Genomic DNA, 25368 nt, shown 5'->3' on the forward strand with positions numbered 1-25368 from the left:
CTACAAAAGTTGTGAACAACAGCTAGCAGCTGCAACATATTCAGATTCAGCAGTGGACAGAGATACACAATTTTGCTTTTTACTATACCATGACACCAAATTGTTACCAAGATAAAAACACCCACCCGTGGTACTTTTCCTATCATCTAAGTTTCCAGCCCAGTCAGCATCACTAAAGCCCACTAAATTGGTGTTTGTTTCTTTGGTGTACCATAAACCTAAGTCAACTGTTCCAGATATATATCGCAAAATTCTTTTGACAGCCTTTAGATGAGTGACTTTAGGATCAGCCTGGTACCTAGCACACAAACAAACACTAAACATGATGTCGGGACGACTTGCAATTAAGTAAAGAAGACTGCCTATGATGCTGCGATACTGGGTGTTGTCAACACCTGCCGCAACATCGTCTTTGGACAATTTTTCAGTCGACCCCATTGGTGTTTTCATGTGCTTAGTGTTCCCAGTAGAGAATTTCTTCACCAAATTCTTGGCATACTTGGATTGACATAGAAAGATATCATCATGCATTTGTTTAATTTGCAATCCAAGAAAGAAACTTAATTCTCCTACCATGCTCATTTCAAATGTGGTAAACATGCATTTAACAAATTCATCAACATGCTTTTGAGAAGAAGCACAAAAAATAATGTCATCCACATAAATTTGACACACAAGAATATCATGCTTCGATTTTTGAATAAAAAGGGTTTTATCAACCTCACCTCTTTTGAAGCCTAAGTCAAGCAGATATTCAGTAAGCCTTCCATACCATGCTCTTGGAGCTTGTTTAAGTCCATAGAGTGCTTTCTTCAACTTGTAGACATGGTTCGGGTGGTGTGGATCTTCAAATCCTTTAGGTTGGCTTACATAAGCTTCTTCTTTCAAGATGCCATTCAAAAAGGCACTTTTCACATCCATTTGATATAATTTTATGTCCATGTAACATGCAATAGCAAGTAAAAGTCTAACCGATTCAATCCGGGCAACAGGGGCAAACGTTTCATCAAAATCAATTCCTTTAAATTTGAGAATACCCTTGAGCCACTAGCCTAGCTTTATTTCTCACAACAATTCCAGATTCATCAGTTTTGTTTTTAAAGATCCATTTGGTTCCAATAACATTCACATTATCGGGTCTGGGAACCAAATCCCACACATCATTCCTAAAAAATTGTTCAAGTTCCTCATGCATTGCATCAACCCAAAATTCATCTTTTAAGGCTTCATTTATATTTTTGGGTTCCATGAGTGAAACAAAACAAGAGTGACTTACTTGAGAGTATACGGAAGTCATGCATACTAGTCCCATCATTTTGCGATAGTCTACCTTCTCCTTTCTTCTCGTTTGCATTCCTCCAAATGTTTCTCCAATGATCTGAGATGATGGATGATTTTTCTGAACCTTGCTGGGAATATCAATCTCTTCATTGGTTACACTGTCATCATTCTCAGTATACTTTCCTAGTTCATCATTTGATTCTGCCAGTGCAGGTGTTGTCTCCGGTGTTACAACACCGGGTGCAACATCTGTGTTAGGCAGTGTCTCACTTTCGTTCAGCAGCCCATCAATATCATCCTCGATTGTTTTTCCCGTTAGATCTGCAAGATCATCAAAAACAACGTTAATAGACTCCATAGTCGTTCTTGTTCTCAGATTATACACGCGATAGACACGACTATTAGATGAATAACCAACGAATAAACATTTGTCACTTTTAGAGTCAAACTTTGCAAGATATTCTCGGTCATTCAAAACATAACATACACACCCAAAGACATGAAAATACTTAAGGTTCGGCCTCTTTCCCATGATGATTTCATAGGATGTCATAGTAGAACCACTCCTTAAGTACACACGATTTGAAATATGACATGATGTGTTCAAGGCCTCGGCCCAAAATCTCTTTGAAATATTCTTTGAACTTAACATGACCCTAGACATTTCTTGCAGTGTCCTATTCTTCCTTTCGGCTATTCCATTTTGTTGAGGAGTCTTAGGGGCCGAAAATTCATGAGTTATCACTCTCTTTTCACAAAATGATATAAAGTGTGAGTTTTCAAATTCTTTACCATGGTCAGTCCTTATCTTACCAACCCTCAGATTATGTAGATTAGTAATCTTAGCATGTAATTTCTTGAAAACATCAAATGTATCGGATTTTTCTCTAAGAAATCTTACCCAAGTAAAGCGAGAGAAATCATCCATACAAACGCATGAATACTTCTTACCTCCAAGACTTTCCACTTCCATTGGACCCATAAGATCCATGTGCAAGAGTTCAAGACACCGTGTTGTCCCAAAGTGTTGCAACACTTGATGGGGAACACGTGTTTGCTTACCCTTTTGACATGCACCACAAACATACGGAATTCCAGAGGATAAATTAGGCATACCTCTCACAGCATCGTACTTACCAAGGTTCTTTAATGTCTTGAAGTTTGCATGTCCCAATTTTTGATGCCACAAGTTTAATTCACTCACCTTTGAATGATTGCATACTAAGTCTTCTCCAAGTTGATAGCAATTATCAGCAGACCTTGTACCTGTCAAAATACGAGTATTAGAATTATCAAACACTTCACAATTGTCTTTATCAAACTTAACATGCAAACCGTCATCACAAAGTTGACTTATGCTTATTAAGTTTGAGTTAAGCCCTTCGACATAAAGCACATTGTGTAGATTAGGCAGTCCATCAACATTCAAGGTTCCTTTGCCAGCAATTCTTCCTTTAGCACCACCACCATATGTCACATGACCACTCCTCAGTTCAACATAGTCAATCAAATGGTCTTTAGAACCTGTCATGTGGCGCGAACAGCCACGTCAAAGTACCATATTCCTGCAATGTTAGTCTTTAATGAAGTATAAATAACGGAACATTGAATCTTAGCCTTTGGTACCCAAACCCTTTTTACCGTCGGTTTTCTGTTGGCAGTGTTGCGTCGGGTGTTATACAACACCTGTGGCAACACCTGTTCTGATTCTCATCTCTTGTAATCATCTCTCAGTTTAAAGCAGTAGGGTTTGATATGACCAGGTCTAAAACAATAGTGGCAGATAAAGTGACGTTTTCTGGATTTGGACTTCTTGGTAGATATTTGCCTTTTAGATGGAGCACCTTTTTCAGTTTGTGTAGCATTTGAGGTTTCAACACTTCCTTTGACAAAAACAGTTGGTTTTCTCTCAGTATTGGAAGATTCTCCAATTTCGAACAGACTGTTCGGATAACCAAGTCCAGCTTTGTCATTTTGTCCAATCATCAAAAGTGAATCAAGTTTGGATGAACTTGAATTCATCTTGGCAAGAATCTGAGTTGCTTCTCCAAGTTCCTCTTTGACTTTGCATAATTCCAAATCTTTCTTGCTTAAGATTACTTCAAGTCGTGAAATTTGTGACTTTAACTCAGCATTCTCTTTGGAGAGAATTGCATTTCCTTTAGTTCTTTTGATCCAGTCTTCATATAATTCTTCGTACATCGTCTGCACACTTTCTAGAGTGACTTCATCATCATCTACCTCTTGAGTTTCAGACTGACTTGCCTCCGCAAGGGTTGTAGATTTAAGACATACTGAATTCGAAGAGGTGTTGCGGCCAGGTATTGCAACACCTGTGGCAACACCCAAAGGATTGATTTGCATTGAGCGTTTTTCCTTGATCACAGAAGATAACGATGTGTGATTTTCAGATTCACTTGATCCTTGATCATCATCAGACTCTTCATCACTCAAAGTGACAGTCATGCCTTTGTTTCTTCGAAGTCGATTGGCACACTCATTGGCATAGTGTCCAAATCCAGAACACTCTCTGCATTGTACTGAGTCCAAATTTCTGACATTTGATTGGATTTGCAATTCAGTTTTTGGTCGAAATTGTCCTTTCATAGGAGTAAACTTTTGAGCTTTTGCAGAAGTGGTGATATTGGGCAACACAGATTTTTGTCCAATTTTCTTCTTTTCTCTCATTTTCTTCAAGTAATCACCAAATTTTTTAGTAATTAGAGAGATAGAATATTCACCTAAATCAGATTCATTCACTTCTTTAGATATTTGAAGGATTTCATCATAAGAGTCAGTTGAAACTTCAAGGGCTATTGTCTTCCCTTTATCCTTCTTTTGTAAATCAAGATTCATCTCAAAAGTTCTGAGGGAACTCATTAATTCATCCAGGTTGATTGTTGAAGTGTCTTTAGATTCTTCAATTGCACAAACTTTGACATTAAATTTCTCAGGTAGAGATCTTAAAACTTTGTTCACCAATCTTTCATTGGACATGGGATCTCCAAGACTGTGAGCTTCATTAGAAAGTTGTCTCAACCGGCTATCATACTCAAGAATAGACTCCTTGTCCTCCATTCTCAAACTTTCGAACTTTGATGTCACCATCCTTAGCCTAGTTTTACGCACACTTGCGGATCCTTCACAGTGCTTCTGGAGTATCTCCCAAGCATCTTTGGCGCATACACAAGTGGTGATTAAATTAAACATCCTTGTGTCAACAGATGAAAATATAGCATTGAGAGCCTTGGAATTAAAGTTTGAAGTTTGCACTTCATCGACAGTCCATGTACTTTCAGGTTTGAGCCGTGTGTCTCCATCAGCATCCTCGAGTTTTGGTGGACTCCAACCATCAAGTACATGTTGCCAAGCTCTTTCTTCAATTGATTTAATAAAAACCCTCATCTTTACTTTCCACAATGCATAGTTTGATCCATCCAACACGGGAGGCCTAAAAACAGTATTTGTTGATCCTTCCATAATTCCTTTTCACTCTGAGAACAAAACAAAACAGGATCTCACTTAGTAGCGTCAAGTGGAAGCTCTGATACCAATTGAAAGTTCTGTTTCCACAGTGTATGTGTGAGTTGAGAGTGAGTGTTGTGTGTATCAGAATGTAGGTGTTGTGCGTAGGTGTTGTAACACCCACGACAACATGCAGCGGAAATTATGATTTTAACACACCTACACGTAGCTGGAATAATGATAATAATACGAGATACGAGATGTAAATTATGCACACGTATAAAATACTTGTGCGGTGCCTCAGGGCAAAATAATTCACTAGAAAAACTTGTAAGTTTACAAAAACCAATACTATTGAGAGAATAAAACAACTCCCTTATTAAGGCGAGTAACAAATTGCATCATAAACCTCTAACAAACCGTATAACCACAATACATAGGATGCATCAACTGAGAAGTGAAAAAAATCTTCAAAACTCCACACACTAATCTACACGGTGATTAGGTGTTGTCTTCGGATGTTGGCAGCACTTCACAGCAACAAGTTATCAATCACGAGATGGCTTCAATCAAAAAATCTTTTCTTCGTACAAATGCATCTCTGTCTCTCCGAAAGTTTTTTCTCTGTATCGTCACTCTCTCACACTTTTGTTTCTTCTCCTTTGAGTCCTATTTAACATAGAGAAAACCAATTTCATTAGGAAACAAACTCTTTTTAAAACAAGGATAATATCTTAAAGATATTGTGATATCATATCTTAAAGATATTACGAGTCATATCAAAATATAGTCTTATATCACATATTGAATTTATAAGAGATCATATCATAAATTTCGAGATTATCCTCATGTCTAGAAAGACAAAATATTAAAGATAAAAAAGGAAAATATATCAAGGAATAAAATTCCTTTCAGCATGTACTCTTCATAAATTTCAAGCGAGGCCATGCATCCAGTGACTCTCACTTAACACACCCGGTTAACCGACATAATATGCATTACAATCCGACTTCATCGGTTATTATTCAACCGGTCGAGTTATTTTTCTAAGAATAACCAAACCCGGATTGCAAATATAACCCGACTCGATATCCGATCATGTACCCGTTGCAATTAAAATTGTAAATAGTTTATTGATTTTCAGGAATTACACAAGGCCCAATTATTTTGGGAGTGTTACGAAACAGTTGAGGTGAGCCCGAAATGGCCCGTCGGTCTGGGCTGTGCACAAGGCCCAGCTTCTTTTATTTGTCATTCACGTGATAAATAATATCTATTTTATTTTATTAAGGATGACGGCATCATACTAACCACTTAAAAAAGACATCAATTTTTTTTTTCCAATTTTATCTTTATATGATATTAATATTACACTTTTATTTTTTGTGTTTGTTTTAAATTTTAACACACAGTTTTATTTTTATTTTTTTATTTCAATAATTCAAATATCAATTTAATTTTTATATAATTTGTCAAATTTCATTTTAATTCATCGATGATAAAAAAAATTGTACGTGTAGTGTTAACGTGTGCTGAATAAACGAAGACTTCGTGAAGCGACAACTCTCCCCGTTCTTCCCCCGCGGTGACAAAGCTTGTCTGTCTCATCCGTGAATAGAAAATTGGAGATGGCTATCCATTTTCATGGAGGAATTGAAGAAACAATTATAATATATTCTCATTACGCTTACACATACATCCAATCTCATCCAAGCCAATAAAAGATTCATTAATACACATTAAATAATCACCTCTGTATTAGTAGCGTTATCCTTACGATTACCCCAACAGCCATTTTCATGCTTTTTTTCTCATTGCTCCTATCCTGTTTGCACTCAACAACAATATTAATTTAGATTATCTCTATCTTTTTTCTTTTTTTTTTTTTGGTTTTTTGGATACCCACCTGAACACTCTTCCTCGCCATGGCTTCTATAACACCCGTCTCGCAGTCCCCTTTCTTCAAGTTGGGAAAATCTAAAAATCGTCGATTTAACCAAATTTTATCCCTGCCCATACCGGGTTTTACTGAGAAGAGAGCAAGGATGGTGGTTGTTTCAGCAACAGCAGCCGCGGAGAAGCAGAAGAGTAGGTACCCAGCTGAGGGTAAGGGGTTCGTGGAGGAAATGAGATTTGTGGCGATGAAACTGCACACAAGGGACCAAGCTAAGGAAGGGGAAAAGGAGCCGGAAGGCCCGCCGGTGGCTAAATGGGAGCCTACTGTTGAGGGGTACTTGAAGTTCTTGGTGGACAGTAAGCTTGTTTTCGAGACTCTTGAGAGGATTGTAGAGAGAGCTGCATTCACTGAATGTGAGTATGTTGTTTCTCGATTGTTCATTTGTCTGACCGCTGCGTTTTGGCATGTTGGTGTTTGTAATTAGCTGATGCTTGAGGTGTTGAAATTTGAAAGTTTGAATTGGATTATGCGACTGTTTTTTTCGATCTTGAAGTGGATATCTTCATATATTAGCCTCGGATAGTTGACAATTGTGTGATCATTTGCTGATTGTGAATACCGGAAGTAGAAAATATCTACAAAATCATCGCGCGCAAAATTTCAATTGCTTTTATGCACTTTTTTGCTGCCCACAAGTGAATTTAAAACATTAAGAAAATAAAAAATGCCGGCTGATAATTGTAATCCGGTGACAGAATGGATATGGAAAGAAAACTTGGCATTAATATTCTTGATTTAGCGGAAGACTGCGTCTCTTTGGTGTTGGGAGAACACCTTTCTTCGGGATAGATTCTCATCACTGCTTCCAGAAATTTAAGAATTATGGATAATCTTTGGTTGTTGATTATATAGATTGTGCGATTAGTACTTTAAGATAACTATTGGTTTTGGATGTTGCAGATGTCGAATTCAGGAACACGGGTCTAGAGAGATCAGAAAGTCTTGGAAAAGACTTGGAATGGCTTAAGCTGCAAGGACATGTGATACCCGAACCATCGTCTCCTGGTGTTGATTATGTTGAGTATCTTGAGAAGTTATCAGAAAAAGACCCTCAGGGATTTATTTGCCATTTCTATAACACATACTTTGCCCACTCAGCTGGTGGCAGGATGATAGGGAGAAAGGTCAGCAATAGTTTCTGAGACTGAAATTGATAAACCCCTAGCAATTTATTTTCAGTCTTCCATATTTCATATGCTTTACAGATTGATTTGGAACACTATGTTCGGTATTCCAATGCGTTTTTAGTATTTCTTTCATCGATTTAGTCTTTCTGAGATGAAGCAAACAACCGAAAGTTTGTTGATACAGCCAGAAAATCCGTAGCTCATTGTGATCAGTGTTCTAATTTATTATCAATTTGTCAAACAACATGCTTGTTTTAGCTTTCTGTTCTTGTTTAATTTACGTCAGACAAACATAAAGCTGCTTCTTTTCCCGCAGGTATCACAGAAGACCCTTAACGGGAAGGAACTAGAATTCTACACATGGGAAGGCGACCTCTCTCAACTATTGCAGAATGTCCGGGACAGGCTAAATAGTGTCGCCGAAGTATGTCCTGAAATTTCTAGTTACACTTCTCATTATTTTCACATATTTCGTGGCGAAAATCAATTAACTCGTTTACTATGTTATTATAGCGTTTAGTTAATCGTTTTACATACAATTTTCTCAGAGTTGGACTAGAGAGGAGAAGAATCACTGTCTCGAAGAAACGGAGAAGTCGTTCAAGTTTTCGGGGAGTATTCTCCATTTGATATTATCTTAATGCGGGAATATGCAATCTGCATCTGCAACCAAAGTCGCAAACTGTAACTATTGTAAATATTTATGGAATCTACACAAAATGTACAAGTTATTATTGTTGTTATTACTATTATTATATCCAAGTTGAATCGAATCAATTTTTATATATATATATATAATTAGATAATATGTAAAAAAAATTATTTTATTTGTATATTATATGTATGTGTATAAGGACAACCACAGTAGCGGTGATTTCTTGTGCTAGGAGTTTGAGATTAATTTTTAAAGAAAAATAACCACAGTTATTGTTTCTTTTAAAGAAATTTTTTTTTTAAGCATGAGATTCACGAATCACGCTGTAGAAAGGAACGTGCATGCACCAGAACACGTACGTCAGATACCCTGCAGCGGGCTCCTCTCGCTCTAGGTATTTTTTTTTTTGTTTCTTTTTTATTTTTTAAATTATATTTAATTTTTTAAAATTAAATGTAAATGTTCATGTAAAATTTTTTATTTTATATTTGAATAAAAATATAATACTAAGTGATAGATGAAATTAATTAAAGTGGTGAAATGATTTATTATAAAACTATTAGTTATTTTATTTAAATGAAAATAAAAGATATAATTGAAGTGACAGTGAGACCCATAAATATTTGATTGGTGAGTTATTTGAGTAGTGAAATATTTAATTGATGATGTGGACTATGTGACCCACAAATATTTGGAGAAATACATTTACTATTGTGGATGGCCTAATATGTGTATATATATATATATATATATTAAATTTATTTAAATATAGTTATACATATAGTAAATTTTAGATATCAAATTAGTTAATATATAGTATCTCATTTAGTCATATAATTAAAAATAATATATAAATTCAAAATTATACAAAACAACAAGAATAAAATACGTCCCGCCATATCACCAAAAAATTTTAAAAAATAATTTATTTTTTCTAAATATTCCATCTCCAGCCACGCAACTAGCGTAGTGGCAATGGTTTGATGTCATGCTAATGTTTATTTACAATTTTACATATACATATTTTATATTTTGATTGTAGTTTATTATTTTTAGTGTTAGTTTAATGTAACTAATTTAAAATTATTATTATTTTATTTATAATTGCATGTTTCCAGATATTTGTTCCTCGATAGATTTTAGATAATTGAATTAATAACGGAAGAAATTTAACTGTTGGTTTTCTAAAAAAGTTCAAATGCATGCTAAATCGAAATTAAATGGTTTTGTTATCTAATTTAAATGAATTACACTTTACTAATTTAATTTATGCAACAAAAAGGTTAATATATATGGTATGTAGAATAAAACTTTGCTTTATCGGTAGTGGACATATGATGTATAGCATAAAATTTTGCATTAAAACAAAGTGATATGAGAAATCTTAACTACATTTTCACTAATACTTGTTTTTTGTTTTTTTTAATCTTTTAAACTACTAATACTAATTTAATATTTATCAAAGAGTCATTTTATTTACTTTGTTAACGGTTCTCCAATGGCTAAATTATATCTAATAATAAATTTTTTTTTGAGACGGTTTCATTAGTCAATTTTGGGAGAGATATTTTATTTGACAACTAATGAAAAAATATCAGTTTTTATGTCAATAATATTAGTTATTATTGTAAATTTGGATAAAATTAAGTCATCTCATAAACAAAGATCGAAAGATAATATTATATACGTAAAGCATTTAAATATTTTGTTTTAAAAATAATATAATATAAAATAGTAAATTGAATTTGAAGTTTAATCAAATTACGTTTCCTTAAGAAGTCTCCTTGACGGACTCAAACGTCATTATTAATAGATATATATAAATATATTTCTTCCATAACTAAATTTCTTCACTTCTGACAGAGAGACAAAGAGTTGCAGAAGAAATCCACAATGGGGAAAGGCGGAGCTTTGAGCGAAGGCGTGGTGAGGAAGATCGTGCTTTCGTATACATACGTGGCGATATGGATCTTCCTCTCTTTCACTGTCATCGTCTACAACAAGTACATTCTGGATCGAAAGATGTACAATTGGCCTTACCCCATCTCGCTCACGATGATTCACATGTCCTTCTGCTCTTCTCTCGCGTATTTACTGGTTCGGGTTTTCAAGGCGGTGGAACCAGTCACCATGTCTTGGGATCTTTACCTCAGATCTGTGGTCCCGATTGGCCTTTTGTACTCTCTTTCACTCTGGCTTTCGAATTCTGCGTATATTTATCTCTCTGTGTCATTTATTCAAATGCTTAAGGCGCTGATGCCTGTGGCTGTGTATTCTATTAGTGTTATGTTTAAAAAGGAGGGCTTTAAGTCGGAGACGATGGCGAATATGGTTTCGATCTCGGTTGGGGTGGCGATTGCTGCTTTTGGTGAGGCCAAGTTTGATTCTTGGGGAGTTATGCTTCAATTGGGTGCTGTTGCTTTTGAGGCCACTAGGCTTGTTATGATTCAGATATTGCTTACTTCCAAAGGGATCACTCTTAATCCCATTACTTCTCTTTATTATGTGGCGCCGTGTTGCTTGGCCTTCTTGTTTATTCCTTGGGTTCTTGTTGAGTTCCCATCATTGAAGGAGAACTCGAGCTTCCATTTTGATTATGCCATTTTTGCGTCTAATTCGTTCTGTGCTTTTGCCCTGAATCTTGCTGTATTTTTGCTTGTTGGAAAGACATCTGCTTTGACCATGAATGTGGCCGGTGTGGTGAAGGATTGGCTCTTGATTGCTTTCTCTTGGTCGGTGATTAAGGATACCGTGACTCCTGTAAATTTGTTTGGTTATGGATTGGCTTTCTTGGGGGTTGCATATTACAATCACTCGAAATTGCAGGCCATGAAGGCCAAGGAAGCGCAGAAGAAGACGCAACAGACTGATGAGGAGGCCGGAAGGTTGCTTGAGGAAAGGGGAACTGAGAATAACGGGGATTCGAAGAGGGATGTGCCCCAGGATTGATTGGTCGGTGTTTGATCACCTGTGAGAAGTTTTGCTGCGAATGGGGACAAATTCGAGTATCAGATTCTGGTTTTTGAGGATGAGTGGATGATTGGCTAACTAAGGTGGTTCTACTCGGGTTATTTAGTTTTAGGAATTTCTTTTATCTTTTTGTCGTATTTATTTTCCGTTAAACTTAATAAACATTTTTATCTTTTCGTGTTACCGAGTATGTGAGGTTGCTCGTGTTGCCAGACCATGTTTTGAGTCTGGGGAACTACTTGAGTTTAAGCTCATTTTCCTTGCTATTATGAAACTCATTTTAGTATAATCGCATAGAGCTATATTTATATGAGAATGGTTTGCGTTAATCATCTAATGTTTTCTTAATTCACATCATGCACGGAATGATTTTTAATCCTCCAATTTTCCACAAGAGTGTTCCTTTTTATGCAATATTAAATTATGCCTTAATATGGCAAGTGTCACGAGATTGTCGATTAGTAAATAATAGCAGTATCTCGTTGCTTTGTTTTTAAGTCGTGTTTCACCATATATGAATTTTCTCATAAAACGGCATCTGGTTCTGTTGGAAAGAATTTAACTCTGATTGTCTTTAAACACACTCTCTCTCACACACACATGTATGTATATTCATGCAAACGATGTGCATGTGTTATGATGACTAAATAATATTTCCTTATCCATTTTATATCTTATCTATGTATTGGTCCTTGAAGTTTGAATCATCTGATGTGTTGATGAGTTCAAAGACTACGTAATCGCGAAACCTAATCATTATAGATTTCTTGGCCTGTTAAATTGAGCTTGTTCAAGACTATTATTGATGATCATTAACTTCTTTTGGTGTTTATTATTTGAAGCACTAATTATCATAAGCTTCTAAAACCCTATTTTCGGAGTTGAGATGAATCCATGGTTTGCTTTTCATGCGATCTTTGTCGTATTACCATATGAAGAAGTTTCTGCATTTTCTCTTTATTTATGGATTTTGTTTGCATATGCTCGCTTGAAATCGAACCGTACTTTTATCATCTTCCTTCTTCCACCGTTCATCACGCTTTTATTGCTATATACTCACATGATATTGCATTAAATCTTGATTTTGCTCCTGTGTCTATGTAAATCCAATTTGGTCTTGATTTTAGGATTCGGTATCTAACCTGGCTAGGCTTCCAGGGATATGGCATTGTTTTGCTGAAATGGAGTGAAGAGTTGTAGTCGCGTCTTGGATTTGCTTCCTTTACTTTCTGTGGCTTGATTTTGAATACGATGCAAGCTTTTGGGTTGACATTTGTACTTGTCAATTATCTCAAAAAATTCTTGCTTTTTTAGAATTACTCTTATTTGGAAACAGTTAAGCCTTATGTTATCGATGGCAGGTTAGAGTTCTTGTTGAACTCTTCCTTGCATGTTTGTCGAATTTCAGTAAAAACCAGCCTGTGATGATTATGCAAAGCGTATTTTGATTGTGGTGTGAACTTTATGCTTCGACTGGCTGGCATTTAACATTTGTAACGTCTGTATATTTTTCCTCAATGTCTGTAAACTTAAGTACCTGCAGAATATCTGTGCATTTGCCGTCACCTGTGTTCGTTAGACTGTTTTTTGAAGATGCATTGAATGTTTTTAGGATTATGAAGTTCAAATGGAACAATTAGGCTATTCACAAGGTCTCATTTTCGGGTTAGATTACGAATATCGAAATGCAAAATGAATCTGTTCCTACCTTATGTATGATACGATTCTATGAAGATTGATTCCAATGTATGATGAGGTTTTGGTCTATATTGTTATCGGATAATTTATATGGTTGGATATACGAGTGTAGCTGTATGACGTATAGTATATGTGTATTTGGAATATATTTATCCGTTGTAGCATAGACGAAGCCAATGATGATTAACTTAGAAAATTTGATATATCCAAAAGAAAAGGCGTTTTCATGAAATCCAGATTATTTTTTTTAAAAAATATATAGAATACAGGTCCTTGCTGTGAACATTAGAGTTCATTTCAAATCATGAATAGATTAAAACTGCGACAAATTTGATCTTGTTGGTTCTTAGGCAGCAAAATTAAAATTTGATCACATTTTTTAAAACCATACGATAGTTGGGTGAAGTCCAAATTCGTTTGCATAGGGAAAAAATTCTTGGTACTCTAGCCCTCAAAAGCTCTCCAAAATTCTATCCATCCTCGAATTTCTCACCTTTAAAGTAGACAGATCAAATTTTGAATGGTAGAGATGATCTTTTCCCCATGATTTCCTAGTTTTTCTATGATTTTCAGTTTTTGTTGCGGGATTCGACAGATCCATGGCAGGTCCTTGTCCAGGTACGCACTCGTGGAGTCATTGACACAATAAACACAAACAAGAAGGACAAAAAGTGAACCCGACAATAAACAGAAACATCATTTCTATAAAGTGAACACACAATCTTGTCTCTATATGTAGTAAATATGAATCCAAGTTTCCCTTTATAGTCGAGAAGAGATCTAAATTGCAAATCTTTATCCATTAGGCCACAGTGTAGTTTTGGCACGTACTCTTCAACGTTAAAAAATCGATCCACTTGAAGAATTATGCATAGAAACAAAAGTCCTTGTGCAGATCACTTAATTCGAAGTCTGTGCTTTCTTAGTAATAAACCATCTAGCACAACAGATAAAGAGCACAAGATTAATAGCACAAAGCAATGCTATAAACCCGTAAAAGAGATCCAATCTACCATTGTTAATATCTGCCGGAAGCCAATTATGCTTATCATCAGTCACATTCTTTATGATTGAAACCAAAGCGGTGCTGACAAAAAACCCGAACGCGATTGTCGTCAGAAACAGGCTCGTGCTAATTGCTTTCATCCCTTTTGGCGACTCTGACAAGAAAAAATCGAGCTGCCCTGTGTACACGAATCCTTCTGCAACTCCGGCTAGAGCAAACTGTGGTACCAAGAAGAACCCACTCATCGGCAGGGTTAAAATGGCCTGACTTGTGGATTTTGCAACCTTCAATCTTCGAACCTCAACTATTGCTGCCACCCCCATTGCTATAACGGAAAAAAGGAGGCCTAGACCGATTTTTTGGAGATTTGTTAGACCTGATAAATTTCAAGTAAAGCTGTTAAACATTTTCAAGAGAAAGGGTATGTTTGATCATGGTTATAAAGTAATATTCCACAGAGTATCTTGAATGTAAAGAGATGCAATACAATGGTATAGGTGATGAAGACATCCGATCACAACACAATGTCCAATGAACTAAAGCTTTTTATCACTCACTCTCCTTGATCCTTATTTAGATTACTAATATCTATTAGTTTATAATAATTTTAATGATACTAAATCTAATTCCATTACCTATTATTTCATTTCTGGCATATTTTAGTGCCTCTTTCATTAGTATTGGTTGGTTTGCAACTGGATATTGAATTTCGAATGCATACTTCAACACCAAGAAACAATACATGATTTCTTGGGGTTGTTTCCAAATATTTAGAGTCAAAAACCAAAAAGGGAGAATTTAGTGTTTATACCCTTGTTGCCAGACTCTTTTTCGAAAAGATGGATGACCAAACGATCATAAATTCCAAGGGACAGCAGTATGGCTCCAATGAAGAAGGCATTGAATGAGCCTGGTGGGATTTGAAATGAACCAATAGACCTTTTCAATGTGGCAGCTTGTAGCACAGAATAAGTGATCATCTGTGCATGTACGGTCCAAAGCATAATTGTTGTTGCCCAAATTGGTAGCAGCCAACTCATCATTTTAATTTCCTCCACCTTTGTGACCGAGCAGAGTCTCCACGAATTTTGAATACCAGATTCGATATTTGCGGTGTCAGTCTCGTCTATGATGGATGCCTTATTCAAGAAACTACAAGTTCAAAAGGTTAAAATGACAACATGGATATTTAGCTCCAAAAGTAGACCAACAGAGAGAGACCACAAAATTTCACTATTTTCTGTTAAAAAGAATGCTTTCTGAGATATGTTCTCCCAATAAAAATAAAACAAAGAAAATCGCCAATAACTGTATCTAAAAATAGATGCATTTGGCTTCACGTGAATCACGTCTCAGATCTTTCTTTGTGTTACTACTATGATATAGCAAATTAATATGAATTTAGTTTGGTGTCACTAATGAACTACGGATTTCAGACAATAGTAAATTAGTAATGTACCTGAAACGACCATTTTGAGAATATCTCGAGTCCTCGGAATGAGTTTGGTACAATTGTTGGACGTTCGAGGGGAATTTGAGGTTTCTTTTTCTTATAGCAGCTACTAAAACTTGCAGAGTTTGAACAACAGGGCTCCCAACACATTTTTTGTAACGATATCTTCGAGTTCCTGATAGAAACGTGGCAACTGCGACCCACATCAAAACCGTGATACTTCCATAACCCCATACTCGAGCCACTTTGTCTTGTATATAAACAAACACGGTAACCGCAAGGAGTGTCCCAAAACTGATGAAAAAGTAGAACCTATTGAAAAAGTGTACCATTTGAGCTTTCTCCTTCTCGTCTTTTTGGTCAAACTGATCTGCCCCGAAACCCGAAACACTGCATTTGATACCACCTAGTCCCAACGCGACAGTGTACAAAGTAATATTGAAAACTGCCATTTGCATACCATTAGCTTCTTTGCAATCGTTTGACATAGAAGGATTGCATGGAGGTGGGCGTAAGTGGGGCAGAACTGTTGAAATTGCTAATAGGCCAGAACCCTATGGACGTCAAGACAGCAAGAAATACGAAAACTTTATCTGAGAAAGCATTTATTTGATTTGGTAGCCAACTAGACTAAATTTAAAAGCTAAAGATTTGTAGACAAGTGCTTCTATACTCTGTTATTGACTCGTTGGATTTCATAATAGATGCAATGGAACATGTTTACTTACAATAATAAATCACAATTCATTTGGCCTAAAGAGCACATCCTGAGACAAGAAATCTAACTTTCATGTTTGTAAGAAAATGGAAAAATTAAATCAACCGTCTTGTCTTTCGCACATCGAATACAACCAGCGTTTCACTTACCAATGCATGAATATTGGCAAATATTGCAATAGTCCAATATCTTCCTAAGAAGGTGTCTGCAAGTATGCCTCCAAATATGCTTAAGAGGAAAGAAAAACCACCCCAATTTGTGACTATGGTGGAAGCAGTGGCACTCGGTAGATGCATCGTGCCATGGATGTAAGTCACAAGGTTAACCCCAATCGCCATCGACGATAGCCTTTCCGAGAGCTCGACCACTGCACACAACAATAACTGAATTTCCTCATATGCTAGTTATTGAATTTAATCAAACTTCATCAGATTTAAAACAAGAGATTATAGATTTTCAAGAAATGGACCTCTTGTTGAATGAGCGAAACAACCATTTCATACACGAACTTCTCATAATCTCATGCGATACAGAAAAGCTTCAGACTTCCACACATGTTATATCGCAACTAAAATCTTTAACACAATTAAAATCATCTGTTGGGCACATTTCAAAAACAAAACTGCACATGTGGCCTCTTCTTCCCTCTTTTTGAATCTCACTTATGAACACTGATTTACATACATGCACCAACAAAAACATCCATAAACAGAAAAAAAAAAACCCATGTGAAAAAATTGCAACTTTTCATGAAAATAATTCTGAAAACACAAGAAAATATCGAAATAACGTAAGAGTAAACGAGTGGAGTGTGACCAAGGATCGACGCCGCAGAAATCCAACCGCCGGTGGTGGACCTGTCAGCAGGATCACCATTGTAGTCCACAGCATCATTAGAAGCTGACTGCACCATTGTAATGTTTACTCGCTCCTCCTTGTTTATGTTCCCTATAATAATGGAACCTTTTGGATTTTCGTTGCTCTTTTCTTCTCTTGCGTAACAAATAGAAGTTAGTTTCCGAAGAGTCAGGAAATCATAGTCTCACCACCACTGTAGTGGATTATCACGTAGTATGGATATTCCAACAAATTCCAGAGTTGCTAAATAATCTAAAAATGATGCTTATTTATTAGTAAAATATTAACTAAAAATTGGTATTTGATTTGATGGAAGGAATTTAATTTTAGGAGTTACAAATATGAGTTTTAAGTGAATTAAATGCTATAGCCTATATGAATTTATGATTGAATATAATGAAATTAACTAAATTGATATTAGCATTAATTGTTCACCAAATACTTTTATATTAGTAATTCTAAGATTTTTTTTATCACGTGTATAATATATATATATATATAGTAAGGCCAAATTACACGTTATAGTAAGGCCAAATTACACGTTATAGTAAGGCCAAATTACACGTGTATCATGTGATTCATGTCCTAATCTTAGTGAACTTTTTAACTTTATGTAAAGCATATATATATATATATAAAGCATATATTATATATATATATATATATATATACTTTATGTAAAGCATATATATATATATATAAAGCATATATTATATATATATATATATATATACACACTCAGGAGTTACGTAACATGTGCTTGTACCATGTTTTTTATAATTTATTTGATTTAAATGTAAATGATAATTAAAATATAATTATAAAAAATAGTAAAGGACTACACTATCATTTTGATATATAACTTAAAAAAATAAATAGAAAAAAAGAAAAAAATACCCAAGTAAGAATATAACATGCAATTTAATGCTTTCTATACACTGAGCTACACTAACTTAAATAAAATGTTTAACACTTATCAATATATATATATATATATATAATTATTAAAACAAACCATGACTTTGAAAGGTATTACTTTAATATCTCAAATTTAATAATATAATATAAATATATACGTAAAAGCCAAATTACATGTGATTCATGTCCTAATCTTAGTGAACCTTTTAGCTTTATGTAAAGTTGGCAATTGTCGTTAAAAGCTTCATTCTTTTACCAAAATATGCCCTTTTTCGTCAAATTCCAATCAAAACTTTCACGACGAGTTCTTCGGTTGGAAAAACAATCAATTAAAGTTCTGATTTTCGTCCTCAAACATAAGAAGTGTAACAATTTATATTATAAAATATTTGTCATTTGGTTATTTCATTCCATATATGCGTGCAAACCTAACATCAACCAGATTAAACACACTCAATCATTCACTAAATTAGAGAAATTATCGATATTTAGTTTAAATTGTCGATTGATATAATTAAGTCACTCACTAATCTAGATATCATAAATAATAGGTATCTTGTGAGACAGTCTCACGTATCACTTTCTTTGAGATGAGTCAACCCTGATAAAAAATTAAAGTGAAAAAATAATATTTTTAATATAAAAATAATATTTTCTCATTAATCAAGTCGGGTTAGAGATCCATCTCACAAAGAATGACCCGTGAAACCGTCTCATTGAAGTTTTGTATCAGATAAAAGTAACCGGTCTTTAAATTAGCGACTAATATTATATGCGTTATATTTCAAGACCAATAACTACGTACGTGAAATTACATTTTATTATTATTAGACTAAATATCTCCTTCTAATTAATCACATATGTTAAATTTTTTTAAAATATATCGACTACTTATATTATTGTTTGATAGTTGGAAGTTGGAACCTGGAAATAGGATGAAAAAAGCGGGTGAAGAGTACCGCCGAACACGTTTGCCTTTCAGATTTATTTACGAAGATCATCACGAAATGTCCATAAAATAATAATCTATATCATATTATTTAAAAAGTTGTATATAAATTAGCCAAATATTATTACATGGATTTTTTTTTACCATTTCATTATGTGAGATTTAATTAGCTATATGGCAACCAAATATTAGTTTTTTGATACACCACTTATTTATAATAATTAATTTACAAATACCGACGACGTGGACTACGGGAGATGACCGGGAGACGCTTGCTACACGATTGTTGCTAAAAAAGGGACGTAAATCTCCAGAAATTTTGCAAGGGAAAAGAGTTGAGATAATGGCCGCTGAAAAGAGGCTTAAGAACCTACTTTTTCTCCTCAAATTCAACGTGTATGTGTGTGCGCGCAGATTTGAGTATGAAAAACGTGTAGGTGTGTGTATTGATTAGGGAGATAATTAGGAGAAAAATATACTTAGTCAAATAATTAGTGATAACATAATACTAATCTAATTATTTAACTACACTCAAAGATTTAATAAAATAAATTTCAAGATTTAAAATTCCCGACTATCCAAATTAGAATTTTGAAAAGCTTAAAACCTTAAAATCACCTGATAAATAAATTAGTCTCTAAAATTTTAAAAAAATTCATAAGTCAATTAAAATACTAATTTTCTTGGTTTGAAATAAAATACCGCATTATTCATAAATCGCCTAATTCGTCACCGATCTCTTTTCTCGATCCCGTATTGAATATTCGTCTGAAACATAAAACTCAAGAAAATATTTTAACGTGCATCAAATAAACATGTAATAATTTAAAATAATGCAAATCATAAATCATGCATCGTTAAAAATCATTTTAAAATTAAATAAGTAATTTAACAATTTAATAAATGATGGGTTTACGTGTACTGATTTTTGGACTCTACATCGTGTCTCATGTGCAGGGTTTGCACTATGAGCACCATGAAGATCTAGTAAATATGAAGAAACATCCTTGCACGATAAAAACTGTTGTCCGCTGGGGCTGTTTAAAGCAACACATGAAAAACTAATTCAATATAACAGCAATACAATAGAGATAAGACTCCTGAGTTGATTTCTTCCAATAAACATATATCAAAATCTGTCAATTTTGATTACTGTGATTTTTTCTGTTTAATACAATTTAATATCCGGGGAGATTTCCTCAAACTATAATTGTTTGCATCCACATTTCAACAATATAAATATTTCTTCGGTTTAATTTAATGATTGGAATCATGAGATAATAAAGGAGTTTTAAACCATAGGCCGGCATTTTTATCTGCAGTCGTGAGTTTATGGCCATAAAAAGTTAATTGTACCTTTTCACGCAGCCGTAATCCAAAAATATGAAATTTGCACCATCATTGCTTGAGTAAAGGATTTCTAATTCAGACACCAACCATTGTAATTTTCTATTTGGAAAAAGGGCAAACACTACAATAGAACCGAGGAAGTCGAAAAAGAACAAAACCATCAAATAATACATCATAAAGTATATAAAATCTAACTTCTTATTTCGGTGATGCAGAGTAAAGTTTGAAAGTTAATCGCGACTCATGAGAACGCGACTCATGAGAACTTAATAACCATCCCATTTAGGAAATACTCGTCTCTTCTGCATATTGTCAGGTGTAGGCAATGTATACCAGATCCAATTTTTTTTCATTAATATGAAATTAAACCCATAACTTAAAAAGTACATGAAAATAAAAAGAGAGAACCTTTTCTTTCAAGGAGAACCAAATTTAGTTCTGCACCTGAAAGAAAAGGAGAACTTGCAGGGGTTCTTTTTAACCAATTTATATCATGCAGAAAGGACGTAGGAAAAGAGGTGCCTAGCTAGATATTGATACTTGAATGGTATACAAAGGTTTTACAAACTGTAGCTATGATCACTACAGATCATCTTATAGCCAAATATGTAATACATTGTTTAAGTACAGTACATAAAAAAGTTGAGATTCTCAAAAATAATGAAATGGTTTTATCCTTGGCACAAATCATTTAATAACCAAATGCATTACAACAATTGACCTTTATATTTGAATTCTTAAGAATGAGCAAAAAATGCTAATAAATATTTGTTGAAATTAACTTTTTTGGCGAAAACCTTTTTTAGAAGAATAATAGTGCAAGGTACATAAAAATTGGTTTCTGAAAAATTCAATATTTCAGTACACAAACTATACATGGAAGGTATTCTGAGAATTCAAAAACAGAATGATTATCATGTCTAAATTCCCCCACACCTGTGACCTGTGCATGAAAAGTAATAAAGTTAAATGTATTTGATTTCTTCCCAAAATACAACTTTAAGAAGGAAGATCAATCTAACATATCAGGTTTTACTGACTAAGCTTAGGGAAAGTAAATACTAAATAAGTAAAACTTCAAAGGTTATTAACTTTGTTCCACAAAACTAAATTGGAGTATATCAAGAAATCTCTAGAGATATTGTACAGAACCGATCCTAACAATTTTCGGGTCTGGCTCAACTTTTAAAAAACATCCTATCATCATGTGTGTTCACATTCTTTTAGTCTATAATAACATTTTTGAATTAAATCAATATATTAAAAATAATATAAAAAATCAAACAATACACAATACTCAAATTATTTCTATCAAAATTAAATAAAAAGATCAAACATATCCAAAATGATCACGAAAAAACAACTCGTCTTGTAGTTTTAAAGCTAAAAATATTAATTCAGTTTATATAATCATGTTGTTCAGTAATTTCTTTTTCATTTGATAATATAGTCAATCAATTCAATCTTTCTTCTGGCATGGTTGATTGCATAATTTTTTTGATAAACTTTAACTTTGAGAAACTTTGTTGTACACTTGATGTTGTAACCGGGAGAGACAACAAGAATTTATAAGCGATATGAGCATTTAAGAAACATCCATCCACTTTTTTAAGGTAATTGACTACATCAATTGCATATTTTGTTTTACTTGTTAACGAACACTTCAAGAATGTCAACTCAAAAAATAAAGCATCTATATTAATATCAGAACAAGCTTTATGAATCAAAGAATAAGTTTTATATCGTGTCAATTTACTGTAATATATAATAAATTTAAGGAATGAAAAAGATTTTTTTTGTTTATACTTATCAGAAAAAATAAATTTATATTGAAATTTTTTTTATCAGAGACCCAAGATCAATAAATTTTATAAATAAATTTATAAAGAGACCCATGAATAACAAAAAATTATATTGAGCCAAAATAATTTTTTTGTGATATGTAAGGAAAAAAGCCACAAATAATAAATTTATATTGAGTCAGTTTACGCTACTATATAATTTTTTTTTAAATAAATTATGGGTCTCTAAAAAATGGGTATGACTTGGATGACTCTCCATCCTCTCAATAGGAACGGCCCTGGTTGTTCGAGTCAACTAAACTCTCCACCAGATAACAAATAACAGCAGCCTTCATCCAAATGCTATAAAGAGCCTTTCTAGTACTAACTAATATTTCAGTCGGATATTCTCCAACCGTCCCATAGATTAGGTTACCCAAAAAGAACCCCTCAATTACACTACCATAGTACTTATAATGACACAATTCCAATTAACGTAGAATACCCCTTTCCCATCAGCTCCACTAAACAGAATGCATTAAAAGGGGAAAAACTGCAGCTTTTTTTGGCATATCTAGCAAACTATGGCCCCATGTAAAGCACTTTCAAATGTATGCCCCGATTTATTGATAATAGAAGCACAAAATAACTGCTGCAAAACATAGAGTATAGGTCGTCGTTTATACAGATTGAGGTTGAAGAGGATTTCTACGAATCGTTGGGAGTAAGGGGAGATGGCCATGGAAACCACTGATTTCGAAAACTTGCATTCTCCCCAAACATCGGTTTGTGCTTTGGTTGATGGCTCACCGAAAACTGCTTACTAGAGACAGATTGGGTTATCTTGTGGACAGGAAATGTGTGTTGTGTACGGTTGAGGAAGAAACTATTGCTATTCTATGGCTGCCAAGTTACTAAGCTTATTTGGGATAATATTCGACGGTGGCTAGGTATGAAGAAGTATATGGGATCTCCTTCAACGTTGCTAAGAGCATTTCGTACAGTTTCAAAATTACAGGGGTACCTCGACACTGGCAAAACTCAGATTCACGGCAATGGCAGCTACGGTGTATCACATTTGGAGCTTGCGAAATAAGGTTATGTTTGATGATGAGAAACCGATGGTTGATGTATCTGTTCGGAAAATACAGATTCACTCTTATCGTTGCATCCCAGAAGCTATTGACATTGTGTGTGGCTTTACTTAGTTAGCTTCTTTGCTGATAATGTTTTCAGGGTGTGTTGTTTTGTCGTTCTTGTATCTTTCCTTAGTTGTCTATGATGTTGCTTTATGATTACCTAGGGTTGCCCGGTGTACTTGTATCTGTAACTTTTTTTACTTTTTAATGAAATTAGTTTCATTAAAAAAAAATATGATGCCAGTATATGTATTGATGTCGACAACTGCAACATATAGAACACACAACTGATCCTTTCTTGAAACTCAATTATGCATACATAATGGGATTCCCTCTTAAAGATCATGATATTTATTAAGTGCTCCCTGAGTGCTGTGTACAACTTTATTCTTTCCTGGAAACCCATTTCTGCTAGCGCTTCCCCATGTAAGCAAACACTAGTATTCCATTCTTAAACAACACAAAGACAACAAAACAGACATGAAAGTTGAAACCTTCACACAAGGGGCAACATATGCACACATAACTGAACTTTCAGAATACTTCATCAAAACAAACTATTTCAAATAAATTTTTTCATAGAATAATCTTCTAAATCATAGTTCTAAATTTCCCAATTACAAAATACATGTCAACAAAATGAGCAACGGCAAAGCAAAAGAAGCGATGTGCAACTATATAGTTCAAACAAAAGAACCTTATGTACCGACGGCAATACAAGCATAAACGACCATTCCTCTTCTTGATGGAGAGTAAAAGCTTCCAACCAATAGGTAGTGCACTCCCAAACTCCCTTGCATCCACGATTCTACTCTTCTTCCTCCTACTACCCCATTGACCATCCAATCCTTTCAAAAATCCCAGCAACTCCTCCTCACTTTTCAATCCTTGGGTCCTGTGCATATTTCCTCCCAAAAGGGATGTTCCACCCTCTCCAAGTCTACAAAATCAACTGCCCCTCCGTCCCGATTCACGAATTCCTTTTCTCTATCATCTAAATTCTCCCGCACATCTGTGTCATTCTCTATACGAAGTCCTTCTACATTGTGTTTGATACCGATAACCTCCACGGGTGCCAGCTCGAGTCCATCCTCAAACAATTCATTCTTCCTTGGGCGGCCCCGCTTCCGTTTATGCCTTGTGTTGCCTACAATGGAGGCATATGACAAAGGCAATGAAGGCGACTTCGCGGGAAGTGGGGAATGTGAATAATCTATTTTAACCGGAACCAATTCATCACGGGAATGGGAATAATCTATTTTAACCGAAACCAATTCGTCAGGATTCACATCGGAATAGAATAATTCCTTGAGTAAAGTGATTATGTAGGAATTATCGGCATTCTCTGGGTCCGTATTATCGTTAATTTTTACAAAGTTGGGGGCGGTGGTGCGGAGATGAGGTGTGCGGCGCCGAATAGGGATCGGGGAGGACGATGGAGGGGCGAGACGAAGGCGGGAATAAGTTTGTTTGCGGGAGCCGGCAGACTCGTTGAAGACGGAGCGATCAATCTTTGGGATAACGACATCGTCGCAGCGGTGGGGATCGAAGGATGAGGAACAACACAGGGAGAGGGAATATAGTTCCAATTGAGAGAGCAGTTTAATATCCACAATGGGTAGCGAATCCAATTTTAGTGAATCACCGTCAACGGCGGCGTCGGCGGCGGTGTTGCCGGTATCGGCTGTGAAAGAGACCATCCTGATTGGGGGTTTTTTGGTTCAGGACTCGGAAGAGTGGGCCACTTTGCTGAGGAATATATTTATATTTTGGGTAGTCGTCTATTACAAAAGATTATTATTATATTAAAGTATACGAAATTAAATTATAATATAAATTCAAGACGGGTTCAATTTGTATATAAATTAAAAATAGTTTATATTTTTTCGAGTTAATCATTCTCATTTTACGAAAATAATTAATTCAAGATGTTACATGATTGTATTGAAACACTTTTTTTTTTTTTGAAATGTGTATTGAAACACTTTATTAACTAATTCAATACTCTTCATAATCCACACTGTGATATGAGATATATCACAT

At 34.7% G+C, this 25368-nt stretch overlaps 5 protein-coding genes across 6 annotated transcripts; 2 read left to right on the forward strand and 3 right to left on the reverse strand.

Annotated features, from left to right (window-relative positions):
• LOC142547849 (secreted RxLR effector protein 161-like) lies at positions 1 to 921 on the reverse strand. The gene is made up of 2 exons (XM_075656311.1): positions 721 to 921; positions 1 to 498 (listed from the first exon to the last, which is right to left on the reverse strand). The coding sequence occupies exons 1-2, from the start codon at positions 919 to 921 to the stop codon at positions 1 to 3; spliced, it is 699 nt and encodes a 232-aa protein (XP_075512426.1).
• A 5388-nt stretch (positions 922 to 6309) lies between these two features.
• LOC142546140 (heme oxygenase 1, chloroplastic-like) lies at positions 6310 to 8603 on the forward strand. The gene is made up of 4 exons (XM_075653672.1): positions 6310 to 7056; positions 7604 to 7827; positions 8147 to 8254; positions 8379 to 8603. The coding sequence occupies exons 1-4, from the start codon at positions 6672 to 6674 to the stop codon at positions 8469 to 8471; spliced, it is 810 nt and encodes a 269-aa protein (XP_075509787.1). The 5' UTR covers positions 6310 to 6671; the 3' UTR covers positions 8472 to 8603.
• Positions 8604 to 10309: 1706 nt separating this feature from the next.
• On the forward strand, positions 10310 to 11744 carry LOC142546141 (putative sugar phosphate/phosphate translocator At5g25400). The gene has a single exon (XM_075653673.1). It carries the CDS (start codon positions 10379 to 10381, stop codon positions 11432 to 11434), a length of 1056 nt encoding a protein of 351 aa, XP_075509788.1. The 5' UTR covers positions 10310 to 10378; the 3' UTR covers positions 11435 to 11744.
• Positions 11745 to 13837: 2093 nt separating this feature from the next.
• Positions 13838 to 17540, reverse strand: LOC142546142 (protein NRT1/ PTR FAMILY 6.2-like). Of its 2 annotated transcripts, none has more exons than XM_075653676.1 (5): positions 16800 to 17540; positions 16480 to 16697; positions 15619 to 16166; positions 14971 to 15311; positions 13838 to 14535 (listed from the first exon to the last, which is right to left on the reverse strand). In XM_075653676.1, exons 2-5 carry the CDS (start codon positions 16666 to 16668, stop codon positions 14054 to 14056), a joined length of 1560 nt encoding a protein of 519 aa, XP_075509791.1. In that variant the 5' UTR covers positions 16669 to 16697; positions 16800 to 17540; the 3' UTR covers positions 13838 to 14053. The 2 variants fall into 2 exon arrangements, with proteins under 2 accessions (XP_075509791.1, XP_075509790.1); XM_075653675.1 differs by having other exon boundaries at positions 17147 to 17539.
• A 2244-nt stretch (positions 17541 to 19784) lies between these two features.
• On the reverse strand, positions 19785 to 25121 carry LOC142547850 (methyl-CpG-binding domain-containing protein 8-like). Its single transcript, XM_075656312.1, is given in 4 exon segments — positions 19785 to 19823; positions 19972 to 20092; positions 24023 to 24218; positions 24221 to 25121. Coding segments are annotated over 4 exon segments (1161 nt in total). The 5' UTR covers positions 25026 to 25121.
• Between the last annotated feature and the right edge of the window lie 247 nt (positions 25122 to 25368).

The sequence above is a fragment of the Primulina tabacum genome, chromosome 5, assembly GCF_025594145.1.
Source record: "Primulina tabacum isolate GXHZ01 chromosome 5, ASM2559414v2, whole genome shotgun sequence".
Taxonomy (NCBI): domain Eukaryota; kingdom Viridiplantae; phylum Streptophyta; class Magnoliopsida; order Lamiales; family Gesneriaceae; genus Primulina; species Primulina tabacum.